The 17662-nt window shown below is 41.4% G+C and overlaps 1 protein-coding gene across 3 annotated transcripts in view; it reads right to left on the reverse strand.

Moving 5' to 3' along the window:
* Window positions 1-11369: 11369 nt before the first annotated feature.
* SIRT1 (sirtuin 1) overlaps window positions 11370-17662 on the reverse strand; it is a 149146-nt gene continuing 142853 nt past the window's right edge. For 2 of the 3 annotated variants that reach the window (XM_033941660.1, XM_033941657.1), the window contains one exon: window positions 11370-13583. In XM_033941660.1, coding sequence (XP_033797551.1) covers window positions 13267-13583 — 317 coding nt within the window. In that variant the 3' untranslated portion in view covers window positions 11370-13266. Of the gene's footprint in view, window positions 13584-14638; window positions 14988-17662 lie in introns of those variants that run through there. The other variant, XM_033941658.1, reaches the window with a different exon arrangement.

Raw genomic sequence — 17662 nt, forward strand, 5'->3', positions numbered from 1 at the left:
AAAGATTAGATTTCTTACCTCTGCTAATCTTCCTTCTTGTAGATTTCCTCTGGAGCCTGACCTCCCGCCCATTTGTTTTGTCCAATTCGCAGGTTGCCTGCCAGTGACTGGTAAGTTGGCTTTCTCTCTTTGACTAGCCTTGCTAATATTTCCCCGAGTGTCCTTTTATTTAAGCTTATGGGGTTTTAGGGGTCCTGGGATGGTACCCCTTCTCTTTAGGCTGGGTCTTCTTTAGTGACCTGTTCCGCAGTTTTGCAAGTATGAAATGTTTCAATTTCTTATTATCCTAAGTGAGCCTTTTATTAGAGGTTGTTGATTATGTATTTGGTTATCATGAGCAGCATTGATTTGTATCGGGGAGTCCCCGCACCCTCCTCTCTTTTTCTTGCGTTTCCTGTTTGTATTATATACTCCTGGCTTTGCTACCTATTGAACTTCAAGGGAAGTGGCCGCAAAGGTGACCTCGCAGAGGGGGGTTGGTAGTTCAGGCCCGATAGTTCAGGCTCCAGAGATCTATAAGAAGGAAGATTAGCAGAGGTAAGAAACCTAATCTTTCATTATCCAAGATGCAACTTGGAGATGCATGAAACAAACTGAGATACTACCAGGACATTCAAAATCAAGGCTCACTGCAAATTAAGAACAGAGTTAAAACATTCATACTCCCATAACTCTGTTCTTAATGTTTTAACTCTGTTCTTAATTTGCAGTGAGCCTTGATTTTGAATGTCCTGGTGGCCCTGACGCAGCGGATGTTTAAAATTCCCGCGAAACGCTGGCCGCGTCGGCAAACAAACACTAGTGACTGAATCTATTTCTAAAGACAAGTCAGCAATAAGATAAGTCTTTTTGGTCTATGTTTTTCAAATCCTGGCTTGCACATATACACAGTACCCCTGAAAAAATTTTCTTAAGTTCAGGGTTTAGTTTTAGCTTGATTGAAATGCTTTAGAAAACTATTTAAAAATATATATATATATACATCGGCCAATGATTGGAGCAGGAGCTGTATCACTACGCGGATTATCCTCAGTCTGTGATTTTCACTGCTGTGTTTAGGCTCCGATTCTGAAGCTATAGCCCTTCAAGTCTGTCGGGCTAACAATACTGATGTGTATTGTTTGGTATTAGCGGTATTTTGGATTTACTTCTATTATATTACTGTATACTGCTGGGGTGACTAGTTCTGGGATATAACTATACCAGGATACAACCTGCTTCGCCAAGACAGAGAGGGTAAGTTGGGAGGAGGGGTAGCACTTTACATCAAAGAGAACATCAAGACAACTAGGATCACAGATGTCAAGTACACTGGGGAATCCATCTGGGTAAACCTGGCCAGAGGCGGAGAGAAATGCCTATACTTTGGTGTGGTATACAGACCTCCAAGACAATTAGAGGACAAGGACACAATTAATTGAAAACATTGAGAATATCACCTTACGGGGGGACGTTGTCCTGCTAGGGGACTTCAACATGCCTGATGTAGACTGGAACACATTCTCAGCAACAACTTGTGGTAGCAGGAGGATATTAACGTCCATGAAGGGAGTACAGCTCAAACAAATGGTACTAGAGCCCACTAGGGCCCAGGCCATCCTGGACCTGGTACTTACGAACGGGGAAAGCGGCACGGAGGTCTCTGTGAGAGAAACGCTGGCAACCAGTGACCATAACATGGTATGGTTCAACCTTAGAAAGGGCTTCCCTAGATCACAAACAAAAACGAGGTTACTCAATTTCCGGGGCACTGACTTCGCAAGCATGGGTGATTTCGTCCACCAGACGCTGCAGGTTCAAGAAATAACGGATGATGTGGAAGCTATGTGGTCAACACTGAAAATGACACTACACAAAGCAACTATCCGCTACATAAAATCAGTAAATAAACTACAAAGAAAGAAGAAACCCCATTGGTTCACTGATGAGGTCTCACACCTAGTCAAGGACAAGAAAAGAGCATTTCTTTCATACAAACGCACCGGGGAGAAAGAAGCTAACATTGAATACAGGACAAGGTCTGCAGCGGTCAAAACAGCAGTCAGGGAGGTCAAACTTCGAGTGGAAGAAACTCTAGCAAAGAACATTAAGAAAGGGGACAAATCCTTCTTCAGGTATATTAGTGACAGGCAGAAGAACACAAACGGGATAGTACGCCTTAGAACTGCAGACGGAAATTATGTGGAAACAGATTCCGAAAAAGCCAAACTACTGAATGATTACTTCTGCTCAGTCTTTACCTGCGAGGCACCTGGACACGGGCCACAGCTGGAAGCAAAGCCAAGCAAGGAAGACCCATTTCAGAATTTTGAGTTCTCACCAGCTGATGTTTACAGCGAACTGTCAAGACTCAAGGTGAGCAAAGCCATGGGACCAGACAAATTGCACCCAAGAGTGCTCAGAGAGCTGTGCGATGTCCTGGCGGAACCGTTAGCCATGCTCTTCAATCTCTCCCTAAGTATGGGGAGAGTCCCCCTGGACTGGAAAACAGATAACGTCGTTCCTCTGCACAAAAAGGGCTGCAGAGCGGAGGCTGCAAATTACAGACCAGTGAGTCTCACATCAATAGTGTGTAAACTCATGGAAACACTACTTAAATGTAAATTAGACACGATTTTGGATGAGGGGAATCTAAGTGATCCTAGTCAACATGGATTCACTAGGGGTAGGTCATGCCAATCCAATCTTATCAGCTTTTTTGATAGGGTAACAGGAAAGCTAGACTCGGGAGAGTCTCTGGACATAGTGTACTTGGATTTCAGTAAGGCTTTTGACAGCGTCCCACACCGTAGACTATTACACAAGATGAAATCGATGGGGTTAGGTGAGACTCTAATTGCATGGGTCAATGATTGGCTGAGTGGAAGACGTCAGAGGGTGGTGGTCAACGGCACCCTCTCTGAGACATCGGAAGTGACCAGCGGAGTGCCACAGGGCTCGGTCCTGGGTCCACTCCTTTTTAACATATTCATAAGGGACTTGACCCGAGGGCTTCAGGGTAAAGTAACACTATTCGCTGATGACGCCAAACTATGTAATATAGTAAGTGAAAGCAATCTGCAGGATAGTATGACGCAGGATCTGCTTACGTTGGAAAACTGGTCCTCGACATGGCAGCTGGGCTTCAACGCTAAGAAATGTAAGGTTATGCATCTCGGCAGCAGAAATCCATGCAAACCTTACACCTTAACCCTTTCAGGACCATAAGGATCGTAGGCCAATTTTTGTGGTTTTGACGACATTTTTATGGTAAAAAGGGCTTGCAGATGCCAAAAAATTGATTTTTTTTGTGAAATATCATTATTTTTATTTAAAAAAATCACACTTCTGGCTTATGGACAGTGTGGCAAGTGAATCTTCTCGTCAATCTAGCAACGACGCTAATGAATGAATGTCGGAACCAGTTTGTTTACATAAAGGCAGTATCATATGGAATCCGTACATATCAAATTTAGAACTGTAGACTATCCCAATCAAAATTTATAGGATTTTAAAGTTATGGGACAAATATGTCCCTTGGTCCTGAAAGGGTTAAATGGAGAAACACTAGCTAGGACTTCAGAAGAAAGAGACTTGGGAGTAATCATCAGTGCAGACATGAAGGCCGCCAAACAAGTAGAAAAGGCCTCATCCAAAGCAAGGCAACTTATGGGATGTATCAATAGAAGCTTCGTTAGCCGCATACCTGAAGTCATAATGCCACTGTACAGAACCATGGTGAGACCTCATCTGGAATACTGTGTGCAATTCTGGAGGCCACATTACCGTAAAGACGTGCTTAAGAGTTGAGTCGGTTCAGCGGATGGCCACTAGGATGATCTCAGGACTCAAGGGTCTCTCGTACGAAGAAAGACATCTTCTTTCTCAAAGGACCCTCGGTCACAAGGGGGCATCCGCTCAAACTCAGAGGAGGGAAGTTTGATAGTGACGTAAGGAAGTATTTCTTCACAGAAAGGGTTGTAGATCACTGGAACAAGCTTCCAGAGCAGGTGATCAAGGCCACCAGCGTGCTTGACTTTAAGAATAAATGGGACGTCCTAGTGGGATCCCTACGAGGGTCGAGTTAAGGAACTAGATCATTAGTACTCAGACTTAATGGGGTGGGTCAGTAGAGTGGGCAGACTTGATGGGCTATAGCCCTTTTCTGCCGTCAGCTTTCTATGTTTCTATGTTTCTAACATCAGAGCGAGACATCAAAGATGAAGGATGACCCCGGGCATGAAAACAATAGAGCCCAGCCACTTGGACCCGAAGGAATGCAGCAGAGAGGCCTTGATCAAGACCATCCTGGAGAAAAGTCAGCACCACCGAAAGTGGATTGGAATACAGCCCCACATAGTCCTGAGCGCACCAATGCTGTAAAGTCTTCCACACCGTAGCAGAAGCAGATACAGCAGACAACTGCCTAAAGATAAGAAAAGTGCCAAGAGCCACAGACGAAGAGCCCTTGCAGTCTAAGGCTGCACGCTCAAGAGCCATGCTGGAAGAGCAAAGCAACCCGGGTCCTCCATACAGACCAGACCCTGCTGAAGTAGGCCAGGATGAACACTAGCATGATCCTAGCAAAGACGCAGCACAGCTGTATAATACAGCCTGTGAGGCCAGTCTGGTACCACAAGAATGACACATCCCGGATGGACCATAATCTGCCAAATGACTTGATCATCATGATCCAGGGAGGAAAGACATACAGGAGTTCCCCGAGGCCATGGCCGCACCAAAGCATCGAAACCCTCACTTCCAAGCTCAGACCTTTAACTTAAAAATCAAGCTGCTTGCATGTTTTTTGCAGTGGCTATGAGGTCAAAGTGGCACCGACCCCAGAACCGCACAATGGTTCAGAAATGCCGCTGGGGCCAGCACCCACTCGCCCTGATCAAAGGGCTGAGGAAGTCAGCCTGAACAATGTCAACTCCTGGCCACATGTGCTTCTGAGAGAACCTGGAGGTGGTGTTCTGCCCACAGAAAGAGAAGGCAGGCCTCCTGATCTAGAAAATTGTTCCTGCCACCTCCCTGGCAATTGGCATAGGCCACTGCTAATTGTTAGAGAAGACTCTGGCTGCTTGGCTATAAGGTCAATGTGGCACCAACCCTAGAACTGCACAATGGTTCAGACATACAGGAGTTCCCCGAGGCCATGGCTGCACCAAAGCATCGAAACCCTCGCTTCCAAGCTCAGACCTTTAACTTAAGAATGGAGCTGTTTGCATGTTTTTTGCAGTGGCTATGAGGTCAAAGTGGCACCGACCCCAGAACCGCACAATGGTTCAGAAATGCCACTGGGGCCAGCACCCACTCGCCCTGATCAAAGGGCTGTCTGCTGAGGAATTCAGCCTGAACAATGTCAACTCCTGGCCACATGTGAGCACCTGGAGGTAGTGTTCTGCCCACAGAAAGAGAAGGCAGGCCTCCTTATCTAGAAAATTGTTCCTGACACCTCCCTGGCAATTGGTATAGGCCACTGCCAATTGTTAGAGAAGACTCTGGCTACTTGGCCCTCCAAAGTGCACTAGAGCCAGTTGAAGGCTCTGAACTCCAACCAGTTGAGCAACCATGTCCACAGAGAGGGCTTTGACACAAAAGGAGTGGAGGAGTCCAAAATACAGACTGGTGAGCTCCAGATGTTTTGCAAACAACCTTCCTTTATTTCTTAATACCACAACACAGTACGCTTTCTTGTAAGAGGGTGCAGGATGGGATTCAGATGGCTGGGCACGTCTGTAGCCAGAGAACCGCTGCCGGGAGCTTTAGTCTGAGATGTGGCACTGGAATACGAGTGGGAATGCCTGGAGCCACAAAAATTAGAGCGAACACAGAATCCATGAGGTCAACTAGGCCCTTGCCAAACAAGAACTACCCTAAAAGGGAAGTCTCACCAAAGAAACCTGAATCACTAACCAATTGTCTAATCCAGAGCATTCTGCAGGCAGAAATGGAAAACTCCAAAACCTGCATAAGGTATATAAAGTGGCAATCACATAAGCTGACCCAGCCAAAAGAAGCTGAGGAAGAGAATGTACAGTCATACTCTCCAGGGTGCGCAGGCGAGACAGGTTCGTGTGACAATAGACACCACCAAAACAGCCTGAAAGCCCAAAGCAGTTGCATCAAAAAGCTTCTGGAAGATAACGTCCACACGGTGATCCTGCATATTTGTAAATACAATAGCACTTTCCCTGGATAGAGAGGTGCAGTCAGGTCTTGCGTAACTAAAGAATACACTCTATGCTGATCCAGAACCTGTAGGTATTCCAGTGCCAGAGGATACAAACGAGACATGGTCCTCACTAACATAAGAGCACCTTCCAGATATCAGCGCAATGTGACTATCAGGGTGCCAGAGAAAGGTGGGAAACTGTTGGTGCGCACCAGAAAGCCAGGAGGATAGAGCCGGCTGAGTGACCAAGTGCAATTCCTGAAAAGACTCAGAAATAAGATTTGGCAAAAATGCAGAGTAAAATAAGTGCAGAACTATGGGATCAACCCTAGGTTCTAGAGCCCCTGAAGGATCCAAAAATCGAGCATACAGTCCCTGGTCCCCCATCCTTGGAAGCGCTGCATCTTGAAAGAAGGGATCAGAAAGCTGGACATCAGCATAAAACCCAGGATAAGGCAGATCAGGAACAATGGCTGACTGAGGCAAGGACAAACTCAGAGAAACACCACTGGGAGATGCAGCAGATGCAGAGCAGGACTGCACAGAGGAAGAATGCCTGACTTAAAAAGGGTTGGGGCGGGGGTTGCAACTGTTTCAGAAACTTTGAGAAAGTCTCTGGCTCCTGGGGCACATAGTCACCCTCTGATGACTTAAATCTGTTTCAGATGCTGCGGAAGGACTGCAGCCGTGTGCACCAAACTATAAGCCACGCCGAGCATCAAAAATAAAGCCCCCTAGGCTAGCCAAGCAAATTGTCACCTGCTTGACCAGGGGAAAGGCTAAGCTTTGTTCTGCCAACACGTGGTACAATAACACTCCTGAAACCTAAGTTGCACAATCCTGGCAAGAATTCACTTTAGAAGTGCCTAAGGACTCCATCCCAACAAGATTTGAGGCAAAAATTGCATTTTGGGAAAGCAGGGAGCTTTTGAGAAAAAAAGATTGCTAAAAATCCAAGATGGCTGCCGCTGTGAAATTTGCACCAAAATCGCTATATTTACCACTTAAAGTTAAAAATGGTAATTTTAGGATTTTTCAGGTGGGGAACACAGGAGGACAAGAAGAAACCTTGAAAATCCCACTTTTTGGACCTAACCAGATCTATCTCACAGGCTGTAATAAATAGCCTATACTCACTGTTACCCGTTTGTTGATCTGTGCTGCAGCCTGCAAAGACAATGGAGACAATCACCTCTGCACAAACAGCATCAAAATCCAAAGGAAAAGATCAGAGCGTGCCTGGTCTTCAAAACCCTCTTTATTAGCAACCAATGATAAAATCCATGTACAGAGCAGTCTCGTCAATCATAAAAACATATGGCAAATCAAGAACTCAACACGGACCATGTTTCGGCTATAGTGTCTGCATCAGAAGTCCCAGGTGGATAAATAACAAACCAACAATGAAATCCAAATCCGTGAGTTTACGGGTTAGAGTGTATCTGTATCGCAAAGTGTTTCTATCCAAACATAGTCCATGATTTGCTACATATGAGGAAAGATTAAAATGGTTAGAGCTCTTCAGCTTGGAAAAGAGACAGCTGAGGGAAGATATGATTGAAGTCTACAAAATCCTGAGTGGAGTAGAATGGGTACAAGTGGATCGATTTTTCACTCCGTCAAAAATGACAAAGACTAGGGGACACTCAAAGTTACAGGGAAATACTTTTAAAACCAATAGGAGGAAATTTTTTTCACTCTAGAGAATAGTTAAGCTCTGGAACACGTTGCTAGAGGATGTGGTAAGAGTGAACAGCATAGCTGGTTTTAAGAAAGGTTTGGAAAAGTTCCTGGAGGAAAAGTCCATAGTCTGTTATTGAGAAAGACATGGGGGAAGCCACTGCTTGCCCTTTATTGGTAGCATGGAATATTGCTACACCTTGGGTTTTGGCCAGATACTAGTAACCTAGATTGGCCACTGTGAGAATGGGCCCCTGGGCTTGATGGACCATTGATCTGACCCAGTAAGGCTATTCTTATGTTTTTATGATTGACGAGACTGGTCCGTACATGGATTTTTATCATTGGTTGCTAATAAAGAGGGTTTTGAAGACCAGGCATGCTTTGCTCTTTTCCTTTGGACTTCTGTGCTGCAGCCTGCCTCAGCTCTCTTACAGTAGCTGGATTAGAACAGTGTTTCTCAACACGCGGTATGCGGGCCGCTTGTTAAGGGTACGCAGCCTGGCCATCACCAGGGATCCCTCCCTGCCTGTCTGCTGGCCCACTGCATCACCCCCATCCATGAAGCTGACCCTTTTACTTCATTGGAACCGAAATGGCTCCCTCCTCCCCCAGCAGCACTCTGTGCAGGGATGCAGGCAGCGACTCACATGCTGCATAGCTGACCCTGAACCTTCTTTCCAACGTCAGAATTGATGTCAGAGGGAAGGTTTGTGGGCCACCCATGAGCAGCGTGTGAATTGCTGCATGCGCCATCCCTGCCTGGAGTTGCTGCTGGGGGAGGATGGAGCGAGTCCGGCTTCAACAGAGTAATAGGGTCAGCTTCTGGGGTAGGAGTGTTGTAGCGGGCTGGCAGATAGGCAGGCAGGGAGGGATCCCGGCAGCGCCTGCGGCTTCTGTGGATGGTTCAGCTTCAGGGGAAGGGGGTGCAGGCTGGCTGGGCCTGCAGCTTTCTGTGGATGGGTTGGAGGAGGGTGTGGGCGGGTGGGGATCTTAATTTTGGGACAAAGCTGGAAGGTGGGGAGGGGGCACAAACTCAACATAGAAGGAAGGGAAGGGGCATTAACATGGGACACAGAAGGGAGGGAATAGAAAAGTAGAATAAATGTGCGAGTGAGAGATGGTGCACATGGGGAAAGGAAGAAAGGAAAATTGGACACAGAGAGAGGAGTGAGGTAGAGATGCATGGGGAATAGAAGGATGAGAGGGAGAAATGTTGGATATGGTGGTGGATAGGGCAGAATGAAGAGGATGCTTGGAAAGGAATGTTGGACATAGTGATGGAGGGAGAAATGTGGCATTGTGCTGGAGGGGGGTGATAGAAGAAATGGGCATGGGGCTGGTGGGCAGTGGTGAAAAATGCTGCACGTGATCTGGGGGATGAGAGAGGGAGAAATGTTAGATGTGGCAATAGAGGGGGGTGAGAGAGATGCTTGGACCTCTCAAGACAAATGGACAGTGGGAGGTATATTGCCAATAGGGATGGAGGAGAGTAGAAGAAAAGTTGGACTCATGGAGGGGGAGAGAGAGAGATGTTGGTTGGGGAAGGGAATGGGGTCTGGAGGAGAGGAAGCATGCAGGAGGCAGAAAGAAAGAAATATTGGATGCACAGTCAGAAGGAAATGCAACAAGAGACTCATGAAATCACCAGACAACAAAGATAGGAAAAATAATTTTATTTTCAATTTAGTAATCAAAATGTGTCAGTTTTGTGAATTTATATCTCTGCTGTCTATATTTGCCTATTTTTATATAATTGTTATTGATTACATATTTTAGTCATCTGCCTTGACCTCTTTGAAATAAAAAATGAATATAAATGATAATTAACATTTTTTATGTATACAGTGTGCTTTGTGTTTTTTTAAATTTTGTGGTTACCATTATGTATAAGATTATATTGTGTGTATAATGGATGGAAGAAATTGCGTTACAATTAGTACTATTATTATGGGGGTGGGGTCAGGGGGGGCTTGGGCAGGGGTACTCATTTGGTATTTGTTAGGCTTAGGGAGTACTTGGCTTGAAGAAGTTGAGAAACACTGGATTATAGAATCACCACCTCATGCTGGGAATGGCTCTGCAAAGCTGATCTTCGAGCTGCCAGTCAGACCCCATGCCTGATTGCACCTCCACCCCTGCGGGCTGACGGACACACACTGGGACTGGCAGAGGCGAGAAGACCCAGTCGGCACCCTGCAAGACACCGCCGAGCCTCCTAAGGGTGCCTAAGAAGTCTGCACGTAACCCCTGCTTAATAGTAGGTGAGAACTTCAGAGACGACCCCAAGTTCCAAAGAAACTAAGCAGGCTAGCTAACAGATACCTAATGGGATTGGCCTGTCAGCTACAGACAGAAGTCTGCGTGTTCTCAATGCAGGCAAAGCGAAAGAAACACACAAAGCACAAGAATCCGGAAGAAAAAAAAAGGACTTAAACACTTAATAATAAAATGTGGAGAGCAGAATGAACATTCCCCTACAAGCACGCATGCAAAAGGGATATACTATAGGTGGAGCTAATGAGCTCAGTGAAGTACAGAAGAAGCACAGAGAAAAATCGGAACTGGATTTCTTCTGCAGATGGCACGCAGCCATGAAGACACTACCAAGTTTCCAAGTTTAGTAGTTTCTTGTTATACAGTCCATCACAAGTATCTAGACAGTTTACAATTTAAATACAGTAAAAGTTAAAAGAAAAATATATATAATCTAAAGTATTTGAGGGGACATGACAGATGAGACAGACAGAAACAAATAGGGAAAGAGGAAGAGGGGAAAAAAGTTACAATAAAATAAAGAAGAGAAAAGGAGGGGGGGAGTAAATACAAAGGGGGAAGGGAGTCTCATGATTTTTCATAAGGAGTTAACCTTCACTGAATGCATCTTGAAATAGGAAGGTCTTGAGTTTGGGCTTGAATAAAGATAGGGATGATTCCTGTCCGAGCATGGTTGGTATTGCATTCCATAGTGTTGGCGCCGTAATGGAGAATTTGTGAATTTTGTTTGTGAGTTTGTCTAAAATGTTTCACCTATTGCACTAGAAATGGCTTTTACAAAACTTTCAGAAACAGGTTTCATCCTGAAAAAAACAGCAGACAGAATCCATATGCAGAATCTAGGGGAAATATGTACCAATAATATTTAATGTAAAGTTTCTATTCTAATTAATTAAGACAAGATTATTATTTAAAACTGTAGCCGTTCATGGTATCACACTTCATTGTTATATTCAATTTGTTGAAATTCATAGTAAAAAGCATGTTTCCCCAAACTCATGCTGCAACTTCAATGGCTTCTAATATTAGTTTTGGTTAATGGAATGCAATAATAAATATCAAATCATGTGTTGAAAATATGTATTAGTAGTTAATACCAAGCCATATTGGTTTATAGAAGCATATTTATTAAATAATGTCATGCCAATATAAGACAACATATCTGAATAGAGGTAAATACTTTAACTACTGCAATGCAGCCATTTTGTTTCAAAAACACATTAGGTGTTGGATGTAAATACTTACAGAAACAATGCCAAAGGACAATTTTAATAGATTACAGAACAGAGTGTACAAGTATAAAAACACTGGTTTTGTATTTCAAAAGTTGCAGGTACATCGCCAGTTATTTTAAAGTCTTCTACAAAACATATGTCAGTAGATTACATAAAAGACATTATATACAATATAAAAAGGGCAGAAAGGTTATCCTCATTGTAAAAATAATTTAAAACAAAATCTTTAAATTTAAAATAGTTTGCTATAGCACAACTTAGTACATGTTATCATGCAAATGAAAAATAAACATACTGCATTCTTAATGTAACCAAATACAATTTGGTTTCCAAAAATTATACCTTAAGACCACATGCCAACAGATGAAGAACAGTCATTCTTGCTAACGCATACATTTCTCAACCTATATTTGGGCATTAATTTATAGTGCTATCGATCTATACTAAAGAAAAGCTAATATAAATATTTCTAATGTCTTGCTAAAGTAAATTGAAATACATATTAAAAATATTATATCGCTTTTTTTGGATTGTTATTAAAAACAAATGAACATGCAGTTGGAAAAAGACACTGCTATACCACAATGCTGTGCAATTTTAGAAAGTTAGCTGTAGAGAAAGGAAACAATCCTCAGTCTGCAACTTTTTGTTATGTCCAGTTTTATTGGCTATATATTTAAATAAAGAAGCACTGCTTAAAAATCAAGTTTCTTCAAAGTGGTTTTCACTATGGGAAAAAGAAAGAGGACCGTTTTCAGGACAACAAAGAACTCTTCATATTACAAAGACACTGGACTTCAAAGAGGTACATTTTAACTAATCAAAATGTTTTATAAAATTACTGTGGAACCATAAACAGTTTTATGTTGATATACCAAGAATAAAGTGTGTCACAGTATGACAAATACTAGGAAAACATGTTTCCTACTATAAAGTACCATTTATTAAAAGATTTATAATAGCTTGCATCTTTCACAGCAGTTTGTTTTTAATTGAAAAGGGCTTTGTAATGCAAGCTATACCACAGTGACAGGCATGTTCATGTAACATCATGAAATCAATGTAGATTATGAGAAAAATCAAAGCAGGCACATTTGTTTCTATAAGAGAAAAACCCCTTAAGAGCATTTCCGATTCAATGAATGTTTTTATTTCTTAAAGTTTTATGAGCCAACAAAGACTACTGCATGTCCACAGGAAATATGATCATCCACACTCAAACATAGACATTCTGTGTTTTTCTTAGTACTGACAGCATTTGTATCATTCTTAATAAGGCATAAAGTGTATTTTCAGTTCCATTCACTCTCTACTCATTTGAGTATGACTGAAAACATACAGTGTACAAAAACAATAAATGTTCTGTATGTTAAAACAAAACATTAGCTGCCACAATAAACAATGGAAAATGCCAGTGTTTCATGACAAATTCTTTGAGAGACTAAACTCAAGCGGAAGCATAACGATGTTCACATTAAAACCATTCAAAAAAGTTAAAGACAAAAGATTTGGGAAATGTCATTCTTCTTTGGTCTAGATTAGCTGTTCCCTTTGTATTAAATTTAGGATTCTAAATGGCTTTTACAAAACTTTTCCAAAAATAGGTATCATCCAGAAAACCCCCCCAGCATAGACAGAGATGTTTGACAGAATAAAGGAACCCCCAAAACATGAAAATGGTGAAGGATGCAATTAGTACCTCATTTGAAAAGTAATAATTTAGCATTGAATGTGTAATCAAGCACAGATTATTGAAATGGTCCACAAATTATGCATGAAAAACTTCTATTTAGCTGTTTATACATATTATACCTTTATTGTTTCCTTGCTCTACAAAGTCCAGAAGTAAAAATGTTCACTCTTGCATGCCAAAGCTCCTGCTGGTGGAAACGTTACTATACTCAGGCATGGATTACATTACAACTTCAGTGATGTACTGTCAATCCCTAGGGTTTCATCTGTTAGTATATTTATTGTCTCTCTTCCTATTCCATTTACCCCACAGCCAGTTCCATCTTCTCCATCTGGAACATCAGCATCATCTTCAATACCATTGTAGAATTCTTCTGTCTCACTCTCCTCTTCCACAGGCTCTTCTATACTTGGGCTATGGCAAGATTCACTGTCACTATTACTTCCACATGAGCTGGATGACATAACATCTTCTGAATCAGAATATACCTCAGCACCATGAAAAATGTAGCGATTTGGTGTTAAAAATAGGTATTGAGTACCTGAAAGGAGAAGAGAAATATATTTAAACATGCAGGATTATAAGGACATTCTTGTGCATGTACTCAGAAAATGAGACAAGCTTTCCTTTGTGCTCAAATTCTGTGAACCACAATACTGTTTCACTAGAAAATATAGAACCAGAAATTGATCCAAATATAGAACCATCCAAAGTCATATCACTTTTTAGAAGAATCTAACATTCACATTTGATATGGAGATTAAAATTTTAAGTTTATGATCTGGGCATGATAATTCCTTTACCAGCAAGGGATATTTATACACAGGCATACTAAGCTCACTTCTATGAATAAGGTCAAGGAACCCCCATCAACTTAGCAAGTGTTATAAGACTGAATCTCAACATTTGACTTATCTTCACAACCAAGTCAGGATTACTTCTACACATTTGCCTTTTATGCCATGAAACCTTGTTGTTGCCAATGCTTTTTGGTTTCTCCACCTATGAAAGTAACACATAGCTTATCCCTGCAGTCTCTCCCCTTCTGCCCACTCTCTTCTATTTTCAAGTGGAAATGCATGAGGGCAGAGAAGTGCTGTGCTCTCTTGACCTCCCAATATTCCATCTTGCTGTGGGAGTGAGGGGAGAAGGAAACTGGAAAGAAAGAGGAGACAGAAGATGTAAGGATGAATAGGGAATAGATATAGGGAGGTTAAAAAAAGAGATAGTGGGATAAAGTAGTAATGAGATGATGGCATGGGTGGACTAACTGACATAGAAGGGTAGGTCAATGGCATGCTGTCAGGGCCTTCAGTGAATACCCTCTGTATTGTGCTTTTTTTAATGCTTGCTTTTTGCTTCATGTGGTTTGATTGGTTGAGAAGGCTGCCTACTCAACCAATCAAACCGCATTGAGCAAAAAGTAAACAAAAAAAAACCCCAAAATGGCTGGGCAAGGGATTCACTCAGTCGTTTCTAAGCCCTGATGACACTATTCTGAATCTGGGAGGGAACAGCACCACTGCTGCTCAGCCCTGGCCCCCTGAGCACAGCAAGCAGCTATTCAGCCCAGGCACTTAACAGCTACTGGCTCTGGCCATGGCTACCATTGACATACTGGGCTTGTGCAATAACCTGCTGGTGCTCTATTCCCGATTTGAGGGACTGAGGACACCTACAAACCTCCTGTTGCAGCCTCTGTCTCATTCACCAGTTGGTGTCTGCCCCTCTTCGGGATCACCTTTGTGTCCTGCAGTAAGAGGCACTGGGTCTGGGACAAGGCGGGACACATTTGGGACTGTTATAACAGTAGTCTCTTCTGTAATTATGTCTCTTCTGTAATTATGATCTATTTTCAAGTGGAAATGCATGAAGGCAGAGAAGTGCTGTGCTCTCTTGACCTCCCAATATTCCATCTTGTTGTGGGAATAAGGGGAGAAGGAAACTGGAAAAAAAGAGGAGACAGAAGATGTATGGATGAATGGGGGATATAGGGAGGTTAAAAAGAAAAAGAGATAGTTTTTAGCACTGTTGAATAATAGGGCACTTCGCAAATGCAGGCTTCCTAGCATTATGCTATGTCCGTAAAAAAGTTCCTCGATCATTCTGCCTTACCCCTCCTACATGCTTTTGTCCTACTCATATTATTGCAGCATTATTCATTTAGCCCTCTCTTCCACCGAACTTAAAAGACATCCGGTATTAGAAAATACCACTGGCAGGTTGTTGTTTTTTTCCAAAGTCTTTATTAATTTTTCATCTTACATCACGTACACAATATTACATTAATTGTACTTATACACATCACTTGAATTTCTTTGTTATTATCTTAAATACATGTAATTTATTCCCTCCCCACCCACCCTTCCACAAATATTTAAACATAAATTTTGTATAAATATTACATTCTTATCCAATGATTAAACCTTAAATAGAACTTTATACCACCCCCCTTCCCCATATTACAAATTTATTTTCAGTGGAAAATGGCGTCTAATCATTGCAATAAGTTGTCAATGGCCCCCATATCTTTTTAAAATTATTATAATTTTATTTTTGTATGGCAATTGTTCTTTCCATTTTGTAAATATGGCACAATGAATTCCACCAAAAAGTATAGTTAAGTCTACTATAATTTTTCCAATTCTTGGTGATATGTGGTATGGCGACTCCTGTCATAATTAATAAAAGTTTATTATTGCTTGATGAAATTTAACTTTTTATTCTCATTGAAGTACCGAATAGAATTGTATCATATGATAATGCTACATGATTCTGTAATAAACAATTAATTTGAGACCAAATTGGTTTCCAAAAGGCCATGATACAGGGACAATAGAATATTAAATGATCCAAAGTCCCTGCTTCCAGATTACAATGCCAGCATCTATTAGACTTAGAGCTATCCAACTTTTGTAATCTAACCAGGGTCCAAAATGCTCTATGCAACAAAAAGAACCAAGTTTGTCTCATAGATGCAGACACTGTACATCTAATTCTCCAAGACCAAATTTGTGGCCATTAAGATGCAAAAATCTGATGCTTAATCTCAATGCTCCAAATGTCTCTAAGAACAGTCTTTGGTTTTTTATTCATATATCCACTGTGTGGCTTGGTGTACCAAGAAATCTGCCTGAAAGCATAAGAACTCCAGACTATACTGATTATTAAGATTTTTCCATTCAGGGAACCCCTCCTGAATAGCCTGCTTCAGCTGCAACCATTTAAAACTTTGTGATTTGTTAAGACCATATTATTGTTGCAACTGTGAAAAATCAAGCAGTTTACCATTTAAAATAACATCATCTAAAATCTGTATACCTGCAATAATCCAATGCTTCCATACGATTTTAAATCCGCCAATTTGAATCTTGGAGTTTAGCCATAAAGATTGATTTGTTGATTTATGTATTGGGTTAGGTGTTAAATTACTGACATAACACAATGTTTTCCATGTATCCATCAATATTCTGTTCTCTTTATATATTCTAGGCATCTTTACACTGAGAACATGAGATAAATGTAAAGGAAACATGAGTCGCCATTCCAAATACAACCAACCTGGGGTGTTTTCCATGAGCTCTGGGAGGACCCAATACATACCCTGGCGTAAAATATAGGCTTGATGATACCTATAGAAGTTTGGAAAATTTACTCCACCCTCCGCAATTGACTTTTGTAAAGATACTAAAGCAATTCTAGGCATTTTACCCAGCCAAACAAATTTTGTAATACCATTTAACTTTTTATAAAATGACCCTTGAAAAAAAAACTGGTATCATACTCATTTGATAACAAACCACAGGTAATATCATCATTTTAATAGTTTGGACTCTCCCCCACCAAGAAAGATATAAAGGATTCCATTGCTCACACATTTCTATTACTTTTTTTTAATAAAAAATTTTCATTCTCTTTCATTGTGTCTTCCAGTGTATTTTTTATCCTAATACCTAAATACTTTAATCCATCTTCCTTCCATATAAATGAGAATGAATCAAATAAGCCTTTAGTACAATGCACATTAAGTGGAAGAATTTCTGACTTGCTCCAATTTATCTTATACCCTGAAAATTTTCCAAATTTCTCTATCAACACTAGCAAGCATGGAATGGTAATTTCTGGATTTCTCAAACAAAGCAGAATATCATCTGCATATGCAGAGACTTTATATTCCCAATCTGTGCGAGGAATACCCTGTATCCCCTTTGCTTGTTGAATGGTTAATAACAAGGGTTCTAATACAATATCAAAAAGCAAAAGAAATAATGGATAGCTTTGTTTAACCCCCCCTCTGCAAATTAAAACGCTCTGATAAATTATTGTTAATATACAATCTTGCAACAGGGGAACTATGCAACGTCTGAATCATTTGTATAAATCCTGAACCTATACCAAACCAATCTAATGCTTGATACATGAAAGTCCACTCAACCCGATCAAAGGCTTTTTCCGTGTCTAAAGAGACAGAGAAAGCTGGATCTTTTAGGGCTTTTGTTAAATTTAAGGTTTTTGTTAATGAAAAGCCAATCTGGTATTATTAGAGGAATGTCTCTTAGCAACAAATCCCGTTTGGTGTATATCAATAATAAAAGGCAGAGCCTTAGCTAAGCGTAAAGC

The sequence above is a fragment of the Geotrypetes seraphini genome, chromosome 4 (genome assembly GCF_902459505.1).
Source record: "Geotrypetes seraphini chromosome 4, aGeoSer1.1, whole genome shotgun sequence".
In the NCBI taxonomy this organism is placed as follows: Eukaryota; Metazoa; Chordata; class Amphibia; order Gymnophiona; family Dermophiidae; genus Geotrypetes; species Geotrypetes seraphini.